General features: G+C 36.9%; 1 protein-coding gene across 31 annotated transcripts in view; it reads right to left on the minus strand.

The window, feature by feature from the left end:
- The window catches only part of DLG2 (discs large MAGUK scaffold protein 2), a 1,047,701-nt gene that overhangs the window by 379,181 nt on the left and 646,287 nt on the right, over positions 1-22,233 (minus strand). For all 31 annotated transcript variants that reach the window (XM_069879637.1, XM_069879628.1, XM_069879594.1 and 28 more), the window contains one exon: positions 14,437-14,487. In XM_069879637.1, the coding sequence (XP_069735738.1) occupies positions 14,437-14,487 (51 nt within the window). The remainder of the gene's footprint in view (positions 1-14,436; positions 14,488-22,233) is intronic.

A 22,233-nucleotide genomic window follows, 5' to 3' on the forward strand; every position in this document is an offset into this window, starting at 1 on the left:
CCCCTTTATTTCTGCCCTTAGAAAGTTAAATTCATGAAGATCCCCACCGAGAGGTTGCATTTTCCAAAGCCACAATATCTCTCAAGGCCACCAGTAGGTGCTTTAGTTATAAGTATCTTTTTCAAGCAGAATTAAGCAGGATGAGAAGCTCAACATCAAAAAAAGTGTGGACAGCGGGTCAAGAGAGGTGATTCTGCCTTTCTACTCTGCTCTCATAAGACTCACCTGGAGCTCTGCATTCAGTTCTGGAGTCCTCAGCAAAGGAAGGACATGGATCTGTTAGAGTGAGCCCAGGGGAGGACCATGAAGAATAGCGGAGGGCTGGAGCCCCTCCTATACAAGGGCAGGCTGAGACAGTTAGAATTCTTCAGCCTAGAGAAGAGAAGGCTTTGGGGAGACCTTATAGAAGCTTTTCAGTACTTAAAGAGGGCCTGCAGAAAAGCTGTGGAGGGGCTCTTTATCAGGGAGTGCAGGGACAGGATGAGGGGTAAGAGTTTTAAGCTGAAAGAGGGGAAATTTAGATGAGATATTAGAAAGAAGGTTTTTTTTCCTGAGAGTGTGGTGAGGCACTGGCACAGGCTGCCCAAAGAAGTCATGACTGCCCCATTCCTGGAGGTGTTCTAGACCAGACTGGATGAGGCTTTTAGCAAACTGATCCAGTGGAAGATTCCCCTGTACATGTCAGGGGGGTTGGAACAGGATGGTTCTTGAAGTCTCTTCCTACCCAAACCATTCTATGGTTCTATGATTCTAAGTTTCTATGATATTTCAAAAATTTTAAAAATCAGGTCCCAAATTGTGTTTAATCCCAGATCTGAAATCCTATTGTATCCCATATCCTCTAACCTGTTCTGCTCCTCAGTCCCCACTATACATCTAATGGCTTCCCTAGACTACATCAGACAGCAAATTTACGTCCAGCTGATGGCCAGCCAAGAAGGCCCAGGACTTTTTGCACATTCATTTCTTTCCAGGCAGGAGTCCTTGAGAATATGCAGGCTTTACTCTCTTTCTTGACATACGACTTTAGTTTTGGCCAGTTTATAACACCTAACTGTTTTACTCAGCACAGCCTGGCACTCTTTTTACTCTGCTCCACACAAATATTGTAATGACTCACAGAATCCCATTTACCCTTTTTAAGTACTGCCACAGTGCTAGCTGTCTATTATTACACTGAAATTTCTTCAGTACTCAGAGATCTTTTGAAAACCCGGTATGACAGAATTGAACACTGTTCAGCTACCTCCTTTAGAAACCAGAATGAAAAATCAAGACCCTAACCCATTCTCATAATTAAAGACAGCTTGGGGCTTTATTCACATAGAGTTGCATTAGACTCCAAGTTCTATCTACAATGTGTTTTATCTGATTGCCTTCCACTCATTTTAACTAGCACTGAAGTCTCAGGAAGATCATGTTTTGATATATATCTCTGCTGCTGAGAGAGATGAGTAATGGCATTTTTGAAGGTGGAAAATCAGAATAGACACTGATATTTAATGGCTTTTGTTTCTTGGCTTAAAATATATCGATCTAAGTAGTTACAGATTCTTTTTGCTGTAGGTCTACACACACACACACACACACTTGACTCACTCATTTCTACCTCAGCCACATTACAATGAATACATCTAGAAATGTTATATTCTTTTCTAAGTCTCCGCTCAGAAAGGGATTCTCTCCCCATTTGAATGATATCTGCATTTCCCATAAGAAAGCTTAATATGAAATCTCTAAATGTATTCATTGTAAATTAAGTTGCATGGGTATAGCATTTCTCCTTGCTTAAAAATCCACTTATGATTTCAGTATTCATTGTTATATTTTTATTGAAGAAAACATGTACCTCACCGAGTAGTGCAGCCCAATTTCTGCTTTGGAAACATAATAAAAGTACCTACTTGTCAATTATTTATTTTATTACTACCTTTGCCAATGTTTTGTACAATCTATTTATTAATGTTACATTTCTCATTCCTAAACAAGCATCAGGTGGAACAGTAGTTAGTACAGATATTTTAGCACATTTAAAAACTCAAGGAATATTTTAAGAATATCTTCTTTCCCATTTTTCCTAAACTTCTGTAAATTTTATACTGCTATTAAGATTCTTGATATCAATGGAGTAGTTACTCTTCCTTGTGCTTTCTGATCCTGCTCCTTTCTTCTTCAAAATGGACTTCAAAGAAGTAACCTACTAGGCTACAGTAGTGTATTTTCATGCTACATTCACAGCTGGCCTGCTTTCTGTGCTTCAAGTGTCCCCATATTGAAATATGAAAAAAACACTAGGTACATTACCATCATCATTACAGGTAAAAGAAATATTTGCACTTTAAAGCATTATTTAACGTTCATAGAGATCAAAGTTATAAGCTCATAATTTATTTTAGTGGATATTTTTTCCTATATAGTTTAATTCCTGTTACTGGCAATCTATGTATTAAACTTCCATGGTGAAAATATGCTAACAGGACCTCTCTTCTTCTTTGCAGGTGAAGCATAGAAAATGTGCATCGTGGTTCAAAAGCAACCAGTTAAACACTGCAAAATTAAAAACCACTCAAAAAAATAAATTATTCATATAATTCAGTCAGAATTCATATATCACATTAAGCTGCAAAAAGGTGACTTTCAAGCCATGCTTGAGACTCATCAGCTGGGTCAAATTCCTAGGGTACAGCAGTATCTTGCAGTATAAAACATGCATGAACTACATACAATTGCTTTTCACCTACTTACAGCTTCACCATTCCTGAACTTACCTAACCTTTCTGAAATTTAATTGCAGTTGTAAGTATAAGAACAAAATTTTAGAAGAAATGGTCTATATCATATAATTCCAAAGAACTTCTAATGCCACAACATGATCCACTTTTCCTACAAAACTACTTTGCAAAGACGTGACAGATCAGCTCTTGAGCCTTTTTTGACGAGAGAGATCTTCTCTTCCGTTCATAAAGTCAGAGAGGAACTGGGTGATAGATATAAGTTGAAGACAAATGATCTGCTGGCTGCTTCAAATATAACTGCATAAGAACAGAAAGTAACTGCATCCAAAAAGCACATTAGAAATTTTTATTTTGATACCGTATTACCATGTTACGATGCACAGCAAAGTTGTGGAATTCAGCCTGGGTCAGTCAGCTCCTTTTTTACCTCTTTGTTTTTCTCCATCTTTTTAATGCCATTCCTTACCAAAATGGCATAATTGTTCCTCAGAGCTGTTTGGCCCTGGAATATGTATTACAATTGATTCTAAATTAATCACAATAATGAAAGGCAGTGTTCTACAATGCACAACATTGCTTTCTCTGAAGAGACAAATCAGTACATCAAAGATGCCTTTTAAAAAGTCCTTCATTGACAATGGTCATCTTCGCTGCAAGATGATTACTACCACCTCCAGAATGATTAATTTCCTACCAGTAAATTAAGGTTGATCATTCTTATTTATTAAAATGTACATATCATTTTAAATCTACTCATTATTAAAATAATAGTATCATGGAATAGTTTAGGTAGGAAGGGACCATAAAGATCATCCAGTTCCACCCCTCCTGCCATGAGCAAAGACACCTTCCACTGTATCAGGTTGCTAAAAGCCTCATATAATCTTGACTTGAACACTTCCAGAGATGGGGCATCCAAGACTTCTTTGGGGAACGTGCGCCAGTGCCTCACCTCACTCACAGGAAAAAACTTCTTCCTAATATCTCATCTAATTCTTCCCTCTTTCAGCTTAAAACTATCATCCCTCATCCTATCCCTGCACTCATTGATAAAGAGCCCCTCCCCAGCTTTTCTGCAGGCCCCCTTTAAGTACTGGAAGGCCACTATAAGGTCTCCATGAAGCCTACTCTTCTCTAGGCAGAAGAATCCAAACTATTTCGGCCTGTCCTCGTATGGGAGGTGCTTCAGCCCTCTGATCATCTTCGTGGTGCTCCTTTGGGCTTACTCTAATAGATCCTTGTCCTTCCTTTGCTAAGGACTCCAGAACTGAATGCAGAGCTCCAGGTGAGTCTTATGAGAGCAGAGCAGAAAGGCAGAATCACCTCTCTTGACCAGCTGTCCACGCTTCTTTTGATGCAGGCCAGGATACAGTTGGCTTTTTGGGCTGCAAGCACACATGGTCAGCTCATGTTGATCTCTACCAACACCCCCAAGTCTTTCTCTTCAGGGCAAGTCTCAATCCACCCTCCACCCAGCATGTGATTGTGCTTGGGATCTGCTGATGACAATTCAAAATCTAAGTGAAAACCAAGTTAAACCATTGCTTTGTAGCTCTTTAATTTGTCATGTTTCTTTCTGTGTTGGTTTCTTAGTCTTTCTGCAAGAAGATCTGTACTTACTTTCTTGGAAAGGTCAACATTCCAGACACATATAATACTTTCTAGTGTAAACGTCTCCTGTTAGTGCTCCAGTAGCTTTTATTCAGAACTGGTATGTTTATTTGTAAGTCACACTTGCAGACTTGCTCATTAGTGACCAGTGTTGACTAATTTGAAGTACTACAGGTTAGGACACTTCATGTTTTCTCATGTGACAGTTTTAATTTGACTTCTGTCACTAGGCTTCTTATGCTAGTTTGGAAAAGCCAAGGAGCATAATACCCATCTGTTTGCACTTCCTGAAAACTGGGACACTATCTGAGCACTTAAAGCATCTCTAAATCTGGGCTAAACTCCCAAATCAATAAAAGATTTTTCCCTGAAAAAATATTTCCAAGCAAAACTATTGTCCAATAATGGCAGGAATGCTAAGCTTGAGGGAAAAGGTCTGTTTTCCTGTATCTGCATAGAGGATTAGGCTACAGCTCCAATAAGCTGCCCTGTTTCACTGTGGAAGGGTTTTGGGGTTTTTTTAGATTTATTTTTCATTAGACCAGTATTATCACTGCACATTTAAGTATTCCTTCCAGAAACTGTGATATTCTGCAAGTTTAACTATGTAAAAGTCTTTAATTTGCATGTGCAGAGGCAGTTCCATTCTTCCTGCATTCCTCTGTCATCCTGTGCTGGCACAGGACAACCCTGAGATGCTTTCTGCTCTCCTCTCTCTACCACAGCAGCTTCGCAATGAGAATAGAGATAAAGCTTCACCTTCATCAGCTAACGATGATAAGAGTAAATAAGCTGAAAGGCTATGTCCTAAAGAGCTATACCTAAACTAAAAGCAATTTTCATGTAAGCCATAAACAATACAAAAAAAGGAAGCAGAATTGCTTACTGCAAATTATCTAGTGAATGTAAGTGAGTTAGGGAATGAGAGAAAGGTAGTAAATGAGTGATTTTACCTGAAAAATGAAATGTCAATACAATCATAATTTAAAAGAAACAGCAGCAGAACACTGCCTCCAGGCAGCTATGACTTGCATGAAGTAACTTTTCACATGCTAGGTAACTCAAGGTCTCAGTGATCTTGGGAAAGTTAAAGGGATAACTTTCAAGTAAAGATGAACATGAATAATTCTTTTTCCTGTACTCACATCAGTAGGTTTTGAACTCTTAAATAAATGCTTCTTTACTTTTTGCCTTTTCTTCATTTTGATATGCAGTTGATTTTTAATTCATTTCTACCACTTTTACAATGTTTTCTAGTATTGTGCTAATGCTTTCTTTCTAGTATCTGTATTTTCTATTGACATGCTCTCCCTGAACCAATTCCCTGTAGGTTTTTGATGCAGAGTATTGTGTTTCAATATATTGGAGAATGAAATTTCTTTTACTCCTTTGGGAACAAAATAGCTCAGAGTGTAAAGTGACTCTTATTAAATTTTAAAAAATATATCAAACATTCTTTAATTTTCTTCTTCGGCTTGAGCATCCTGAAAAGCTTCAAATTATTTTGAAAATGCTAAACTACCACAGTGAGATTTCATAGCAGAATATTCAGTTATTTACAATTTCTCACACAACAAGAAATCTCTCATAATCTTCCCTGGGCCTGAGGACTCATACAAAATAAATAGTGAAACCTTCATCTAAAGAAATACCCAGGAACTGCTATGTGTATTACTAAAACTAGTGCATACATAGACCTTCAAAAACAAATATACAACTGAATAAAATCCTAATACATAGTAATAAGCATATTCTTTGCCCTGGAAAACTTGTATCATCAACTGTAAATCCAAACTATGTGTTTTTTTCTGCCTAAAATATAAAGCTACACCCATGCAAGGGAGAGGACATACTTCACTGAGATAATGCCCTAAGAGAAGTTCAAATCACATCAAAGTGATAAATCCAAGGAAACACACTTTTCTGGTTTAACTGACCTAGCATCCACACAATATTTTAGGCACAGATTTAAAAACAAGATTCTTAGATAACAGCATGAGAACACAAATTTCTTTGATAGGCACACAGAGGGAGCTAAATGTATAGTCTTATTTCAACTTTTATCCTAATCATAGTAGATCTATAGACTAGAAGCTATTTTATTCCCTAGTCACTTAGAGCCTTTTCCCCGCCTTTATCTCCCCTTTTGTGGCTTTGCAGCTTTTCTGTTGTGACTATCAGGATGAGCAGTGTTGTCACTCCACAGCTGAGAAAGGATGCACCCTCTGCACGGCTGTAACAATGATAAAATACAGGACTAGTCTTCCTTATGAACAGAGTCTCAATGAAAAGCTATGTGGTTTTTAGCACATTTTAGTACTCAAATTCTTCTGGCATTGCATATTCTGAAGATACTCAGATCACAGTATCATAGAATGAATCATAGAATGTTTTGGCTTGGAAGGGACCTTTACAGGTCATCCATTCCAATGCAGAAGCAGGGACATCTTTAACTACATCAGGCTGCTCAGAGCTCCATCCAACCTGATCTTGAGTGTTTCCAGGGATGAGGCCTCCATTACCTCCTTAGGCAACCTGTGCTAGTGTTTCACCACCCTCATAGCAAAAAAAATTTTTCCTTATATCCAGTCTAAATCAACCCTCCCTCAGTTTAAAACCACTACTCCTTGTCCTGTCACAACAGACCTTGCTAAATGTCTGTCCCCATCTTTCCTACAGGCCCCCTTTTAGTCTGTAGAGGATTTAAAATAGATTAGTCCTCTTAATCCTATCACTGCTTTTGAGAAAACTGTGGGCAACTTGCCAGTTCTACTTCACTGCATTCCTAACCTGTAGCAATGCAATTGTTAACAGCAATAGCTATAAATACAAATATTATTCACATCTCTAAGAAGGATATAATATTGACAGCTGTTCCCTCAATTCTCCAGCCAATAGTCTTCAGCAGGGAAGTTATGCAGATTTATTGAGTTTGCAGTCCCGGACACTGAACATGGAGAATGACAGCAAATAATACCAGGCAGGAACTTCTGTCCCTCTAAAGATACAGCTCTCCCTCTCCCATTTTTTCTGCCTTTCCATGCATACTCCAGACTGGCACATTTTGTACCTCTAGCAAGCAGTGGTGGAACAGGCCCCCACAAGACATGCACAGCTCTACAACCAGGAATAGTTTCAGAATAATGACTCTCTGACAGAATAAGAACAAAGAACAAAGTTTTCCAGTGATTAGTTATATTTTGGGTGCCAAATTAGGGCTGCTGTTAGGTGGCAGAAAGTCACGTGCTTTGGGTGAGTAATGTTGCAAAAAAAATCAGACTGTTCCAACGAATCTTAATTTAGGTCATCAAACTAAAGCAACCAAACTCTGCAGTTGTTTTGGAAAATGTTGACCTGGTATTTCAGTACAACATTAGCAGGACTGCACACCAGGCACCTTCAGCTCCTTTCATCAGCTTCCTCCTGCACTACCTAAGGTCAAAGCAAAATCTGGTAAGGCACAAGAGACAAAAGGAGAACACAAACCTTGCTTAAGCCATGACATCCAGAGGCCAGAGAGTCTGCCCTTTCCAATGCTTAAAAACCTCTCTAAAGGTTAATGACAGCCACTGACAACACCACCTATCAGTGTTAACTCTAAACTAAGATGTGATTAGAATTAGAAAACATAAAAGAATTTCTTACACAGTGATTACATGCACTAGAGGCCTATTTACCAGGCTCTTTCTGTATTAATTTTTTCATTTTACAAAACTTTGTGCTACACAGAGAAATACACTGCAAAGACTCCATAGGGATATCCAAGAGATCAGTTTTTCAAATTGTTTATTCAACAATACAAAAGATGGGATTCACATTTTCTATTTGCTGATAACTCAGCTCCATACACGGATAATTCTGGATCTTCTTGTAGGCAAGCTGTGCAGGCCCCTTCCAAGAAAAAAATCCCTTGTGTGAGTTTTATTGCAATAAATTCCTATAGGCCACTATTCCACTATAAACCTGATACGAACTATTCAGTAAGAAGGATTCTGCCTTTTAATTACGATTTATTTCAGTCTGAAGCTTCAAAAATAGCTAGCACTTGCTTTCAGTTAGGAAGCAGGCATAGCCTAGCAAAGAAGAAATGTAATAAGGGTACCCAGTTAGAAAGATCTCAACAGTGAAAAAAACATCTACAGTTCTGCAGAAGTAAACACTGAGAGCAACACTGCATTTGGAGGAGCTCAGAATGTACCTGAGGGACACCCATTTTAAAAGATCTACTTTCTCTTGATGGAAGATGTCAGACTACTTCACTGGGACCACTGAGGGTTGGATATTGATTTGCGCACTCTGGGCTCTCAAAAGGTAGGCTTCTACAGCACAAACCTTTAAATTTTGAAAACATCTTTTTCCTAGTGGCCATTTCTGGATCACTCCCTTCCACTCTGATATTTCTGACCCGCATAAAGGAGGACTTTCCTGGCATTACATCATCCTACAGTCTCATTCCTGAGACATCAAAGTGCACTGATGCATGAACAACTGGTGCCTAACACCTTAAAAAAACCCAGAAAGTAGACAGACTACTGACTAATAGAGAAAATCTTCGTTCTCAAATATACAAGGAAACAACGATCTTGGTGGATGAAAAGCTGGACGTTGACTGGCAATATACACTCACAGCCCAGAAAGCCAATGATGTCCTGGGCTGCATCCAAAGAATTGTGACCAGGAGGTTGAGAGAGGAGATTCTGCCCTTCTACTACACTCTCGTGAGACCCCATCTGAGTACTGCATCCAGCTCTGGAAAGACAGCACAGGAAAGACACAGACTTGTTGGAGCAGGTCCAGAAGAAGCCACAAAAATAATCAAAGAGTGGAACACCTCTCCTATGAGGAAAGGCTGAGAGAGTTGGTGTTGTTCAGCTTGAAGAAGAGAAGGCTCTGGGGAGACCTTATGGTGGCTTTTCAGTACTTAAAATGGGCTTATAAGAAAGATAAGGACAAACATTTTATCAGAGGCTGTAGTGACAGGACGAGGGCTAATGGCTCTAAACTTTTAAAAGAGGGTAGATTCAGACTAGATATATGGAAGAAACTTTCTACAGTGAGGATGGTGAGATGCTGGCCCAAGTTGTCCAGAGAGTCTCTAGATGCCCCATCCCTGGAAGCATTCAAGGTGAGGTTGGATAGGGCTGTGAGCAAGCTGATCTAGTTAAAGATCTACAATTGTAGTGATTCTACAATCCTATGATTTCTGTCAAAACAAGACAGACAGACAAGAAGGAAGGAAGGAAGGAAGGAAGGAAGGAAGGAAGGAAGGAAGGAAGGAAGGAAGGAAGGAAGAAAGGAAGAAAGAAAGGAAGAAAGAAAGAAAGAAAGGAAGGAAGAAAGGAAGAAAGAAAGAAAGGAAGAAAGAAAGAAAGAAAAAGAAAGAAAGAAAGAAAAAGGAAGGAAGAAAGGAAGAAAGGAAGGAAGAAAGGAAGAAAGGAAGAAAGGAAGAAAGAAAGGAAGAAAGGAAGAAGGAAAGAAGGAAAGAAAGAAAGAAGGAAAGAAAGAAAGAAGGACATAAATAAATAATTAAAGAAAGAAAGAAAGGAAGGAAGGAAGGAAGGAAGGAGGGAAGAAAGATATTGAATCAAATTAAAATCCTTGTGTCCTTGAATGCAATCCAGTTCCCTTCAGTGTTCAGTGGAATTCCTTTCTATATTCTTGCAAACTTCTGCATTCCAAAAAGGAAATTAGTGTTGAAAAAAAGCAAAATTAAGAGTATAATAGCAATTAAGACTATAGTTGCAATTACCTCTTAGGTTTAAAAGGTACCTAAGCAAATAAAATCCCAGGACTGAAATAAATTCCTTACTCTGCCAAAATATATGAGCATTGCTTTTTCCACCATTTCCTCAGGGTTTTAAAATTTTATCCTTTAAGTTTACTTATGATTACAGTTTTAGCCTTTCTAGTTCAAATTTGAATAGACTCCTGAATTCAGTGGAAATCCAAACTTTAAGAGAACAGTAATCTTGAACAACAAAAATGAAAACACCTCATTATACCTGATGTCACTGAAATATCAAGTCAAAGGAAAGAAGAGAGAGAATATGTTTTCAGTCTTTCCGCTGCACAGAGCATATGATGGATACAGAATAATATTTATCAGAACTATCACAGTGCACTTCCAGATGATAAATCATTAATAAAAATTTACTCTTTTGGAATATCTTTAACCTGATTTTCTAAGGAAATAATTATGCTATGTGAGCATCCATATCTTTCTCTTCCTCAGCAGTAGTAAATCCAATAGCCAATTGCAAAAAAATCTGAAAGTTAGGAGGAAGCAAAACAGTCAGTCCCTAATAACTTTGTAGAATGATTTGGTTCATTGAAAACAGGGACATTCTGCAGTGTAACCTGAATTGTTATCGTAGGCCAGAGAACCCACAGGAGTATAAAAGAAATAGAGACACAGCATGCTTGTCTCAACCTTGGGAAAATTCTCAGCCAGAGCCTGACCTGTTCAGACACCAAAGTCAGTCAGTCTCATGATGCAAATGTAGTGGGAACTAGGTATCTTCAGTTCCAGTGTTGGTAGAATTTAATTTTTCTAAACACTTTGTTCCCCTAAAAGTAATATAATTTTACTTTTATACAGTTACAGAATGAAAATATGTGCTGAAATATCAAAAGATACTGTGAAAACAGCTTTACTAATCGTAACTGCCCTCTTTTTCTCTAACATTTACAGAACAGGTAAGGTTAGAAGAGCAAAAAAAGTACTCAGATCTGAAGTCAGATGTTGAACTCAACAGGAAATCCAACATGAATCATTAAGTGATCTACTGTCTGTCTTTCCTCCTTTTCAAGGTAACTATTGATATTGGCTGATATTCAATCAAAGTCTGTTAAAACCCTGTCTTCAGTGTTTCCAAGCACAATGCTGTACTAAGGAGACAATTAATTAAAACTTTCCTACAGCTTGGAGGAGCTAGACTAGGCTTTGTCACAGAGTCTATTCAGTTATCTCTCACACTGACCACTGATCTACAAGTGTAGATCAGCACTTGACAGTGCAGCATAAATTTTTCAAGTCCTGCTGTAATGGAAGACTGACATCATTGCACTAATATGAGTCATTTCAGGTAGAGTTTACTTTCTATGGTGTCTTCAATATTCAAGTTAGAGCAAGCCAATGGCTTATTTTAAGGAAGTTTGTCTAAGTATGTATTTGTGTGTTGTGGTTTATTACAAATCACCAAGTCTTGGTCTACACTTAGATCTGCAATTTATGCCCATAAGGTAGCAGAATAACACATACATTCTCTGAAGTAGCTGAAGGAATTAAAAATGTCTTTTTTTTTTTTTTAAAGAGAAGATATTTAATTTCTCTTAACTGTGTAATTGCATTATTCAAATTCTTTTAATGAAAGGTCCAAATGAGGATCACTTATTTAACAGTGATGCCCTTGGGCTCAGGGGTTGGTGATGCTACCTGGTAAGTGGCTGGCACAACTGGAGAAGAGTAGAAGTATAAGAGCATGCCAGTAAGAAAAAGGGTAGCAGAGACTTAGCAGACAACTGCCTTACCTCCTGGAACAGCACTTATCACAACTTTAAGATGGATCTGCCTCAAATTTATCATCTTTGTGAGCTCTCATTGAAGGCTTTCAAGCTCCAAACTTTGTCTTGTTAGACTGTAAGCTAGGACCCAACATTTTAAATAGAAACAACTGAATAACATTTTGTCAAAGAGCAAGAATAGAAAAGCTTTCTACACAAGCCCACTGTGTCCTTGCAGTCATTTCTTGGAACACCAGCCAAATCTGAGGCAGGTCAGTGACTCCCAGCAAGCTCTGCACAGTCTATCCGCCCAGTCTCTTCCCAGGGTTTCCTCGTGGCTGACCCTGCTAATCTGCTCCCCAGCTCCACATTGGACACATTCTGCCAACATAACCACAGTGGTCTTACGTCACTGCCAGGGATAGAGCCAGCTCTTCATCCTTTAGCAAGGATTATGTCTAAGCCAGCTACTCTTCAGAAATACATCCCACAAATTCATGTCACCTATGGATGAAGGTGACCTCTTACAATTAAATTAATGGTGTTCTTTTCATGTCTATAGAGACTGGGAGATGTACTGAAGTATTCAATCCTTTACTATCTTCCCTTGCTTTCTATTAAAAAAACAGGAAAGAGTACAAAAACCCCTAATACACCTTTAATCTATCTATCATTTATATCATAAAATCTTTTAAATTATGTTGACTATTTCAAAATGTGGATAAATGTCAGGATGAAACTATCTGCTTGTTTTGGGGATGCCGAATGTTCGATGTGGGCAAACTGCATTTTTATCTCTCAACAGTTGCAACCTTAATACCTTTTACATTTTTCCATTAAATACAGAGAGATGATTTTCCATCTAATTTCTCAAAGCGCTTTTGTGAAAGAAAATGGGTAATCAACATGGAGAATGTCTGTCTTCTCAAAATGCTGTTAGTCTAGCATAAATGACAGCTATTTAAAGGCAATCACAGAATCACAGAATCACAGAATCACAGAATAACCAGGTTGGAAGAGACCAATCACTTGTGTTTCATATCTCACACAAAAAACAGCAGACACAGTACCCTGCCTTTAAGACAAACACTGATACATGTGACAGAACATTTCAAGCAGTAATAATCAGAAGCCGTAGATTCAGCAGCATCCAGAAAACACACACAAAATCCTCCATTTGAATCTGTAGCTTCTTTTGCTATTGTTGATCAGCCTTTATCTGCTATTAGGTGGTATTGTATCCTGAATAACTAATTATCTGCATCAGACAGGTACAGGAGGTGTAAATCACATTCGTTCTGCACTGTCTACAGTGATAATTTACACATCTATTAAAAATAAAGTGGGTTTCAAAATATCACCCAGGAGGCATGTGTTCTGTGCAGTGACCTTTGGAAACTCTAGTCCACTGAATAACTAGTGATGCGCAAATAAATTGAGAGACAGTAGATAAAAAGTGCATTTAACCTTATATATTATCTGTTATGTGGACGGCAATAGTAAAAAGATAGATTGCTCTGTCATAATTTGCCTGACAGAGCAAATCAATGAGAAATTAAACTTGTAACCCTTTAAGCTGAGTGCTTATGAAATTCATTATCCTAGACAATTAAAAATATAATATGCAGAAGAAGTGCAATAAATTTTACACTCAAAGTATCTAATTAAATGGCACTTTGCCACCTTACAGGCATCTTTTCATATGGCATCAATCATATCTTGATAAACCAAGCCTTGTATTCAAACATAGAAACATTTTACATAGAAAGAAGCTTAACTGGGTTTGCTTCAAGATGATAAAATTTAATATTACCAGGATGTTGGCAGAATATTGAAGGAATTCAGCAACGACAGTCTTGTATTCATTGGAAATCTTTGTAAGCACTATGATACATGACAATGCTTAAACTTTCTCACATGTGGTCTTGATCTTGTGGCAAAGACAGTCTACAGTCTTGAGAACACAGTTACATAAGCTAAAGCCATGGAAAAAACACCAAATCCAGGAAGACAAAATGCAGCACAAACTTTAAATGCCTGTCTGGTGTTTGTGCTACTTTATAAAGCATACATCCAACAAAGCCTTAACTGGCAGACTTGATTACAGCTCCTGTAAATCAGACTTGCATAAACATGCCCTTTACACATAGGTATGGTCTAAAGCTTTTATATAATCACTTAAATATTAAAAACACTTTTGAAATTTTTGTTTTATAGAGCAAGACTCCAAGCCCTCTATTATGTCCACATGCATGGGAATCTTCAAAAAGATTCCACAATTCCAGTTCACAAGCTAAAAAGGAGTTACCAAGTCACATGGGCTCTTCCCAATATTTAAACACCAAGTTGAGCACTGATATTTATTGGGAAGAAAAGCATTCTGGATACTGATCTACAAGTAGCTAAACCTGAAACTTCTTAAAAACATGAAAACTTACCCTGTTGTATCATTCACATTTTCATAGTTTAGAATAAAGAGTGGACATCTTTATTCAAAAGATAAATATTTTTATTCTTTACCACTTTTAATTTCATAAGTGATTGCATTATTATTTTTTCCCGTAAGAGAAGAATAAATTACACTTACCCTCTCCAAAGTAATTTCTTCAAATTCATATTCAATTTCTGTTCCATTGACCTAAAGAAAATAAAACCAGAGAATTACTTAAATACACTTGGAAGGTACTCTGATATCGATGCTGTACAAATCTTCCAGTATGGTCAGTTTACAGAAATGAATTTTTCAGCATACAGGTGATGTTATCTAAAATATAGCTGACTTGGCTCCCCTTTGTCTTGAATGACATATAATCAAGCCTGTAAACTATGAAACTGTAAAAGGTCAGTATATAACACACTGAAATAATGGATGACTAAGTCACATAACGTGACTGATATTTGTTATGGTGGACTTTTTGCAAATCTTTAGTTTCCAAGGTACTACTTTGATGTCAAAAATAGAAGACTTGTTTCTAAAAGTTATTCTAACAAACAGAAGGAAGTTTATTTATTCATTGCTTTATGAGCTCAAATTTACTTTGTAATACAAAAGCAGACAGGAAATTCATAGCATTTATATAAAAATCACTCACTGATACATAGACTGAAATACATCTTGTTTACTATATTAACCTAGGGCAAGAACATGACAGAGGACCTTTGCAATAGACAGCTGAATAGCAAAAAGACACAGAATGTTAATGCAATTCTTACGCTGAGTTTCAGTGTCAAAATAAATTAAGCCACAAAATGTAGAGCACAAAAATGGATGGCAATGGATGAGAAATCTATCAGCTGAAGACATTACAATGATTTAAGCAGCATTCTGAAACGTTTTTCCAGTCTGACATGGATTTTTTTCTATCCATCTAGGCCATTCACTTAACATCCCTTTCTTAATCTTCCTCATTTCCTTATATGGGTAGAATACCACGTCTGAGAAAGCAACAAAAGCTGACTATATTGTAAGTAAACTCCAAACTAATGAAAATACTTCTTAATGAAAATACTTTTATTAAAATCTCAGAAGAATTTCAAAGTATCTCTTAGCTACAGCTAGCCAGCTATTTTTTGATTTGGCCAGAAAATAATGGCTAATCAAAAATAAGAGATTTTGCCCATGAATCATGCCGTGATGACATGATATTTCCTGGAAAAGAGTATTGCTTTAGTGTTTTCCTTAATTTATACTTAATGAAAAAAATATTTTATAAGAGCAAAACTGAAGGGCAGCTTTAGGATTGACCTAATCTTGGAGGAACAAATTTGTTGTTTGTCAGAACAAGAACATTTATTATGCCTCTCCATTCCCAGTTGCTAGTTTTTTATATTAACCTTCCAACTGCAATCAGAAAATGTTGTATGTAAATAGTTCTTTATCTAGTCAAGCACCTTTTAAATGTAATTAAGTACTTCTCTTGTGAATATTATAATCAGGTACATGTGTCTACCAAACAAAAGCCTCCTATAAAAGCCACCAACTATTTAATTTGTCTGCAATTCAAGATCTGATAAACCATTAAATTGGTAACAGAAATACAACCCCCAGAATCTGTGTTCAAAAGAAAATATGGAGAGAAGTCCAAACAAATAACCAATACTTAACAATGAAATGAGAAGACAGCATCAATGAATAAAATATTTAGTACATACATAAGATTTGTATTTTTATATGTTTATAATCTAGTAATCACATTACATGACACTAAAACCAGATATGAACAGAAATTTTACTTTAGGATATCTTCCTGCTCTATGTTATCACTTTAATGCCTTCCGCATAAACTCGTATTAATATAGGCAACTTACTAAGTATGAACATCTTTATAGCTATTCTATTTTTTTTGCCTTTTTGTCTAATGATAATTAAATCAATGCTATCTATATGTCTCTTATTCTATGAACTTCTCTTTTATCTTAGGTTGGTGGATAGCTCTGATCTATGCTTTCAATTTCTCAGTCTCCTTCTATAAAGCTGTCTTTGCTTCACTGCTTATAATCACTTCCCTTTGCATTAAAAACTCATTAGTGCAGCAAAATGGGAAAAAGAGGGACATGAGAAGTGAGCAACCTCTGTAGAAAGATGAAAGGAGAAAACACAAGCTGAATACTCAATTCATGTTTGCAAACAAACAATATCTTGATTATGATCATCTAAGGGGTTCCTTTTATCATCCACAGTCGTGATTCCAAAAAGGCCTTCAGTTCAAATCGCCACTGATCGCAGCACAGATGCATTATCAGGTTCCACAGCAGCAAGGATGATATAAACGAAAAAGCTGATCTTGATCCAGCTCCTTTTGTTACTTAAGCATTACATCTACATATGCAGTTCACTGCCCTGTTTTTCCTGCTGGTTGCTCAGAAGACCAACACAGTTGTTTTATAAAGGACCTAATAAGATGCTGTACCTACATGGGGCAGGTGGATTTACATATGCAGTACCATTCACTGCTGGTACCATTTTATTTCATACTTAGACTCTCTGGCTGTGCCTACACTGCTAAATTAGAGTGAATTTTCAGCCAAGTCTCAGTGCTTCAGGCTGTTTCTGTCTGGAGCCTGCTGGAAACAAATAGCCAAGGAGTGAGTCAACAGTTAAGCAGGAGGAGAATCATGGCTCCAGTGCTGGAACTGGCTTGTCGGTTCTCTCATTTAACAGCATACGAACATATCCTCTGTTTTTTTCCCTTTCAACTTGGTAGCCTCTGGCCTGACACAGCACCTAAACAAGGTGTCTGAACCTGCAACTTCCATTACTTGCAAGTAGTGGGAACCTGTTCCTATATCTCTCTTCATATTAATTTTCTGAATTCTGATTTGCATATTAGATTGCAGAAAGAACACAGCAAAATTTATTATGACCAGTAGGACTTTAGATAACTATGAAAAATTCCAAATGTTACATGCAGCACTCTCTTCTCTTCTGAAGTCTAAGAAATCATCAGCATTACTAAGTTAGTTTAGGAATATTATTTCCTATCTTTCAGGAGTGCAAGGATGACACAACAGACACTATTAGTCCCAACCAAATGTTGATATTTATAATGCCGAAATCTGAAGTAGTCATTTAGCTCTTCAGCCAGAAGATACAGGTAATTCTAGGTCTTAATTCATTTCAGATCATCAACATTAGAAATCTCATGTAGGTTAGATGAATTGTGCCCCCGAGGTTTCCTTTCTCTATGTACAAGCAAAGTCTAAAAATTATGTGTAAAGTTTAGTAAGCACTTGCCTTAAATCTGTTTTCTCTGCATTACTCCTAACTATAACCAGCAACAAAGCTCTGCTTAAAGGATGCCGAATGTCTTTCATAATTACAAAGCAGTAAAACGCTAGATCTCTGGTTTAGCAGCTTTTCCAACTGCTTTTTTGGACTTGTCTGTACCTGTATCTGGCAGCATACTCATAGCATGAAATCCAGCACTTGCTCTCACAAGCCCAACTGGTTAGGATATCTTCAAGGGGTAATCCAGTCTCTCTCTTTCTTCAAAAGCTCAAAATCAAGATATAATGCTGTTGGCTTCCTTCTTGGATTCAGGACACTGATCTCTCCTCTTGGGAGGAAGAGTGTTCAACAACACCTGTGAGAGTAACAGGTCCAGGGGACTCTGGCAGAAATAGGTAAGAAGTGCACAAGGTCCCTTCTTCAAGACACAGAGTCTGATTCAAAATGTGTCTCTTCCATGACCTTAGAATCATAGAATGGTTTGGGTTGGAAAGAATGTTAAAGATCATCCAGTTTCAACACTCCTGCCATGGGCAGGGACACCTTCCACTAGATCAGGTTGCTCAAAGCTACATCCAACCTGGCCTTGAACACCTCCAGGAATGGGGACATCCACAACTTTTCTGGGCAACCTGTTGCAGTGCCTCAAAACCCTCACAGGAAAAAAATTCTTCCTAATATCTAACCCAAGTCTACTATCTTTCAGCTTAAACCTGTTATCCCTTGTCCTATCCTGTAGTCCTTGATAAAGAGACCCTCTCCATCTTTCCTGTAGGCAATCACGCTTTATTTCCAGCAGAACAGAAACCAGTCTGTTGACCAGGACAAAACACATAAGCACTACATGAGTAACAGGTCCACCTGAAACCTTTAGATAACTCTGAGGGCCTTTGTTGCCCTTTGTTTAGAAACAGCATCACAATCACACTTCTAATGCGAGAAGGCTTCTTGGTCTCCTGACCCTATATATGTTCATGATGTGGAGTGTGATGAATTTACTGTCCTTGTAGAATAAGTTACCATAATTCCATTAAGTCCCAATATTTAAAGCAACTACTTGCAAAGGCAGGTAATAATTACCTCATTTATATCTGCACCTATTACGCAGGAGGACTTTCTTGAACTTTGATAGGAAAATGTCTTTAAGAAAAAGATAACACTTTCTTCCAGGAGAATAGAAAATAAGTAACAGGTAAAAAAGAGGGTTTTTTTTGCATACTATTTTGTGAAAAACCTGAAATAAAAGCAAGCATACAGAACACCAAAATAAGGACCTGATAAACTTAGATTTTTTTTATCTCCTTTACATGAAGAATTTTACTCTGACTTTTGAGGAAGGTTCTCTCATTTAGTGCAGTTTAAGGATGACACAAACAGCTAAAGTATTCCCTTCATGAAAATCAGTTCTACAGTTTCTGACAGATTTCCCAAATCCATGACAACAAATTACTGTTGGGTTTTTCACTTTCACATACTCTGTCACTTTGTTTAGACTTTAATAGATATGTTTTTTCTCATAATAATAATTTGATACCTTTTATACTTTTGTAATTACTTGATTTGATAGACCTGCTTACACTCAAAAAAATAAGAATTGCCTAATTCTTTCTTGCCATACTTTTACACACCTAAAACAGCATCTACCCACTCAATAAGACAGACATGTCATCATCATATGAATTTCAATGATAAGAACTGTATTACAATAGTGGCAACAGCAGCATCAAAACACTTACAACTTATACAACTGCAATATTTTGAAACCACTGCACCTATTATTTCTAATAAAGTTTGTCATTACTGCTGTTTGTTATTTTCAAGAGGAGATTGTTTTGCCTGAAAATTGCAGCATCTGTAGACTTTTATTACAAACAAAATCCATTTTAATTATATTTAATTGGATATTGCTTTTCAGCTGTCTTCAAAAAAGAAGACTGCTTCTTCTGATTTTGTTGTCATATGCATAGGAAGATAACTACCCTGCCACTGATTTTCACTTAAGATGCAGATTTTATTCTTTTGGTTGTATTGTTTCACCAATTGCCTAACCACCCAAACCTTACCACAATACAAGATTACCAAGTTCTTGTTTCACAAGTAAGCCTAGGATATATTTATCCTTTAAAATATATCCGATCTGGCTCATAATTAAGACATCCCATTTTACCTTTCAGAAACATCAAAGTCATAATTTGGGTAGTTAAATGACTATAAGATTTAAATAGCCCTTCGTGATTTCTATTTTATCAGTGAAACCAAAGTGTGATCCTTACTTAGCCCTTTGCCATCTCCAGATTTTGGTTATTTCTTCATTAATTGTCAAAGGAAACCTGATGATGTCCTTTAGATATTGTTTTCCAAGAGCATTAGAAGTTTCCTTTCTCACTGCATATAAGCATACAGAAGAAAAGTTGTCTGTATTCTTTTATTTCAGATATGATGATTTTGTGCTTTCAAACTGTCCTGAAGAGGCTACCACAAAGTTTTTCACGCTACTCTTCTTTATTTAAGTGAGCGAATGCATTTTATGGGCTTTTTGTACAGGACAACCCACATCAATTTTTAATCACTGTACATAACAAAACCTACTTCCCTCTTTTTGCCCACATTTCATTTAGGAAACAAGGGTAACATAAGTTTTTTGAATGAAGATTTACTGTAAACTAAAACTTTCATGTGATAATATGACTTTTCTGCTGTCAAGAACAAAGAGTGAAAGATCGTATGGTTTAGAAAGAAATTTAAACTTAATCAGGAATGAGTCTTACAACACATGTGCAGCTTATTTGTGATCTTTCCACAGATGCCTAAAGGGTACTTGATCACTAGTCATTGTACATCCTTTAGGGAAGATACCACCCTCAACACACAATTAGCAGAGCTCCAAGAAGCCACGTTCAGCTCTTGGTTAGCACCTGTAAAGATCTACAACACAGTCATGATCAGTTTGCACCATGCTCAAAAAGGGTGGTTTTTTTAACTCATTCTTTTCTTCTTAGATGTCTCCTACATCTTTATCCAGGTCTTAATTTTTTGTCAGCCTTCTTCTTCAGTGTTGATGTACAATAGTCATTCTTTCTTCTCTTTTTCCCTCCCTCGCTGTTACCCTGAATTTTTTTGTTTCCATTCTCTTGAAGACAATACCTATTTGGCAAGTAAATGTTATTACTCTTCTCTGGTTGATTCCTAGATCTTTAATTTTACCTTTCTCTACTTCATTTTTCAAATCTTGTTCAGAGAAAAATCACGTTTTCTCTGAACAATGGATAGTGCATCCACTGTACTGTGAATCATCATCCCTTACATCTAATTTTCTCATGTCCCTACCTCAGCATCCGCTGCTTCTCTGATTTTCATTCTTTTAATGTCTTTTACTTGTTTCTTCTTTCTTACTACCTCTACATCTGTTCTCTTAGACTGGCACAGAGTTGTGTGCCCATACTTACGGAATTAAACAATTATTCATGATTGGCTTTCTGACTTCTCATTTTTTTCACATAAACTTTAACATGATCTGCTTCACCTGCCTAAACATAGTTTCAAAATCTTGTCCAAGTAGGGGATTTCCTTCTGGTTTCTTGGACCTCATTTTCCTCCAGGGCTTTATCCCATTGTACTCTAACAAGAAGAAACCTGAAAAGGCCAAATCTGCTCTCCTGAAGTCCACTACAGAAGAAAATTGCCCATATATTTGTAAGTGAAAGCACTTGATATATCAAATGCAAACTAATCAAAAAAACTTACAGTTTCATAAGCATAATCCATGAAGCAGATCAAAGCAGAGATCATGATTTCAAATGGGGTTCACAGTAAATGGAAAAGAAATGGCATTCATGCATGAATTCTGTTTAGGCTAGCACTTCCAAGTTCTACAAAATAGTATCAACAAAAGAATACCAATTTCGGGTCTTTTTGCTTAAAGCCTTCTCTCAGACTAAGATAAATTCACATGCTTTACATTAGCTATCTAACAGCTAATCTAAGAAAGCTAAGCTAGGCAATCTAAGACTTTTTTTACAGCCATTGGAAAGAAGATTCAAGAGGGGATGATTTTTGCCATGTGTCTTAGTCATTGGATGGAATTGCCATTTGAGGAATGTGTGTCTGCCCACAGACTAGAGACACTTTCAACCTTTAGGATTTGCATCCTAAAAAGCCAATTTTGTAAAATTTCTTATATTTCTCTATCTTAAATTTAGAACATACATCAGTGCAGAAATTTGAAATGGTGCATCCTAGAGAACTGAATTCAGTCATTCAACAAAACTATGTTCTTTCTTGTGCAATTCATGTAATTTACTATATGGCTTCAAAAGTTTGCAGTCACTCTGCCTTTCATTTTCTTCTGTGCTTTTGCCACTCCTAACACCCTAACATATGAGTTATTGCAAACCTTCAGTTTGTCAGATTCCTATACCTATGTTCCATTTCATCTTTAAAAGAAAATCCATCATGCTTTTCAACAGTCTGAACAGTTCATCCATTTCTAGAAATTATTTTCCTATGTAATATTTCATTCTATGCACAAGGCACATAAAAATGTAAAATTGTTGTTGCTTGATTGACCTTATTTCATCAACAAAGATTTATGAAGTACTTGTGATTTGGGACTTGCAAGGTTATTTTCATAACTTTTAATTCTGCAATTTGGATAAT

This window comes from Phaenicophaeus curvirostris, chromosome 1, assembly GCF_032191515.1.
Source record: "Phaenicophaeus curvirostris isolate KB17595 chromosome 1, BPBGC_Pcur_1.0, whole genome shotgun sequence".
Lineage (NCBI taxonomy): Eukaryota > Metazoa > Chordata > Aves > Cuculiformes > Cuculidae > Phaenicophaeus > Phaenicophaeus curvirostris.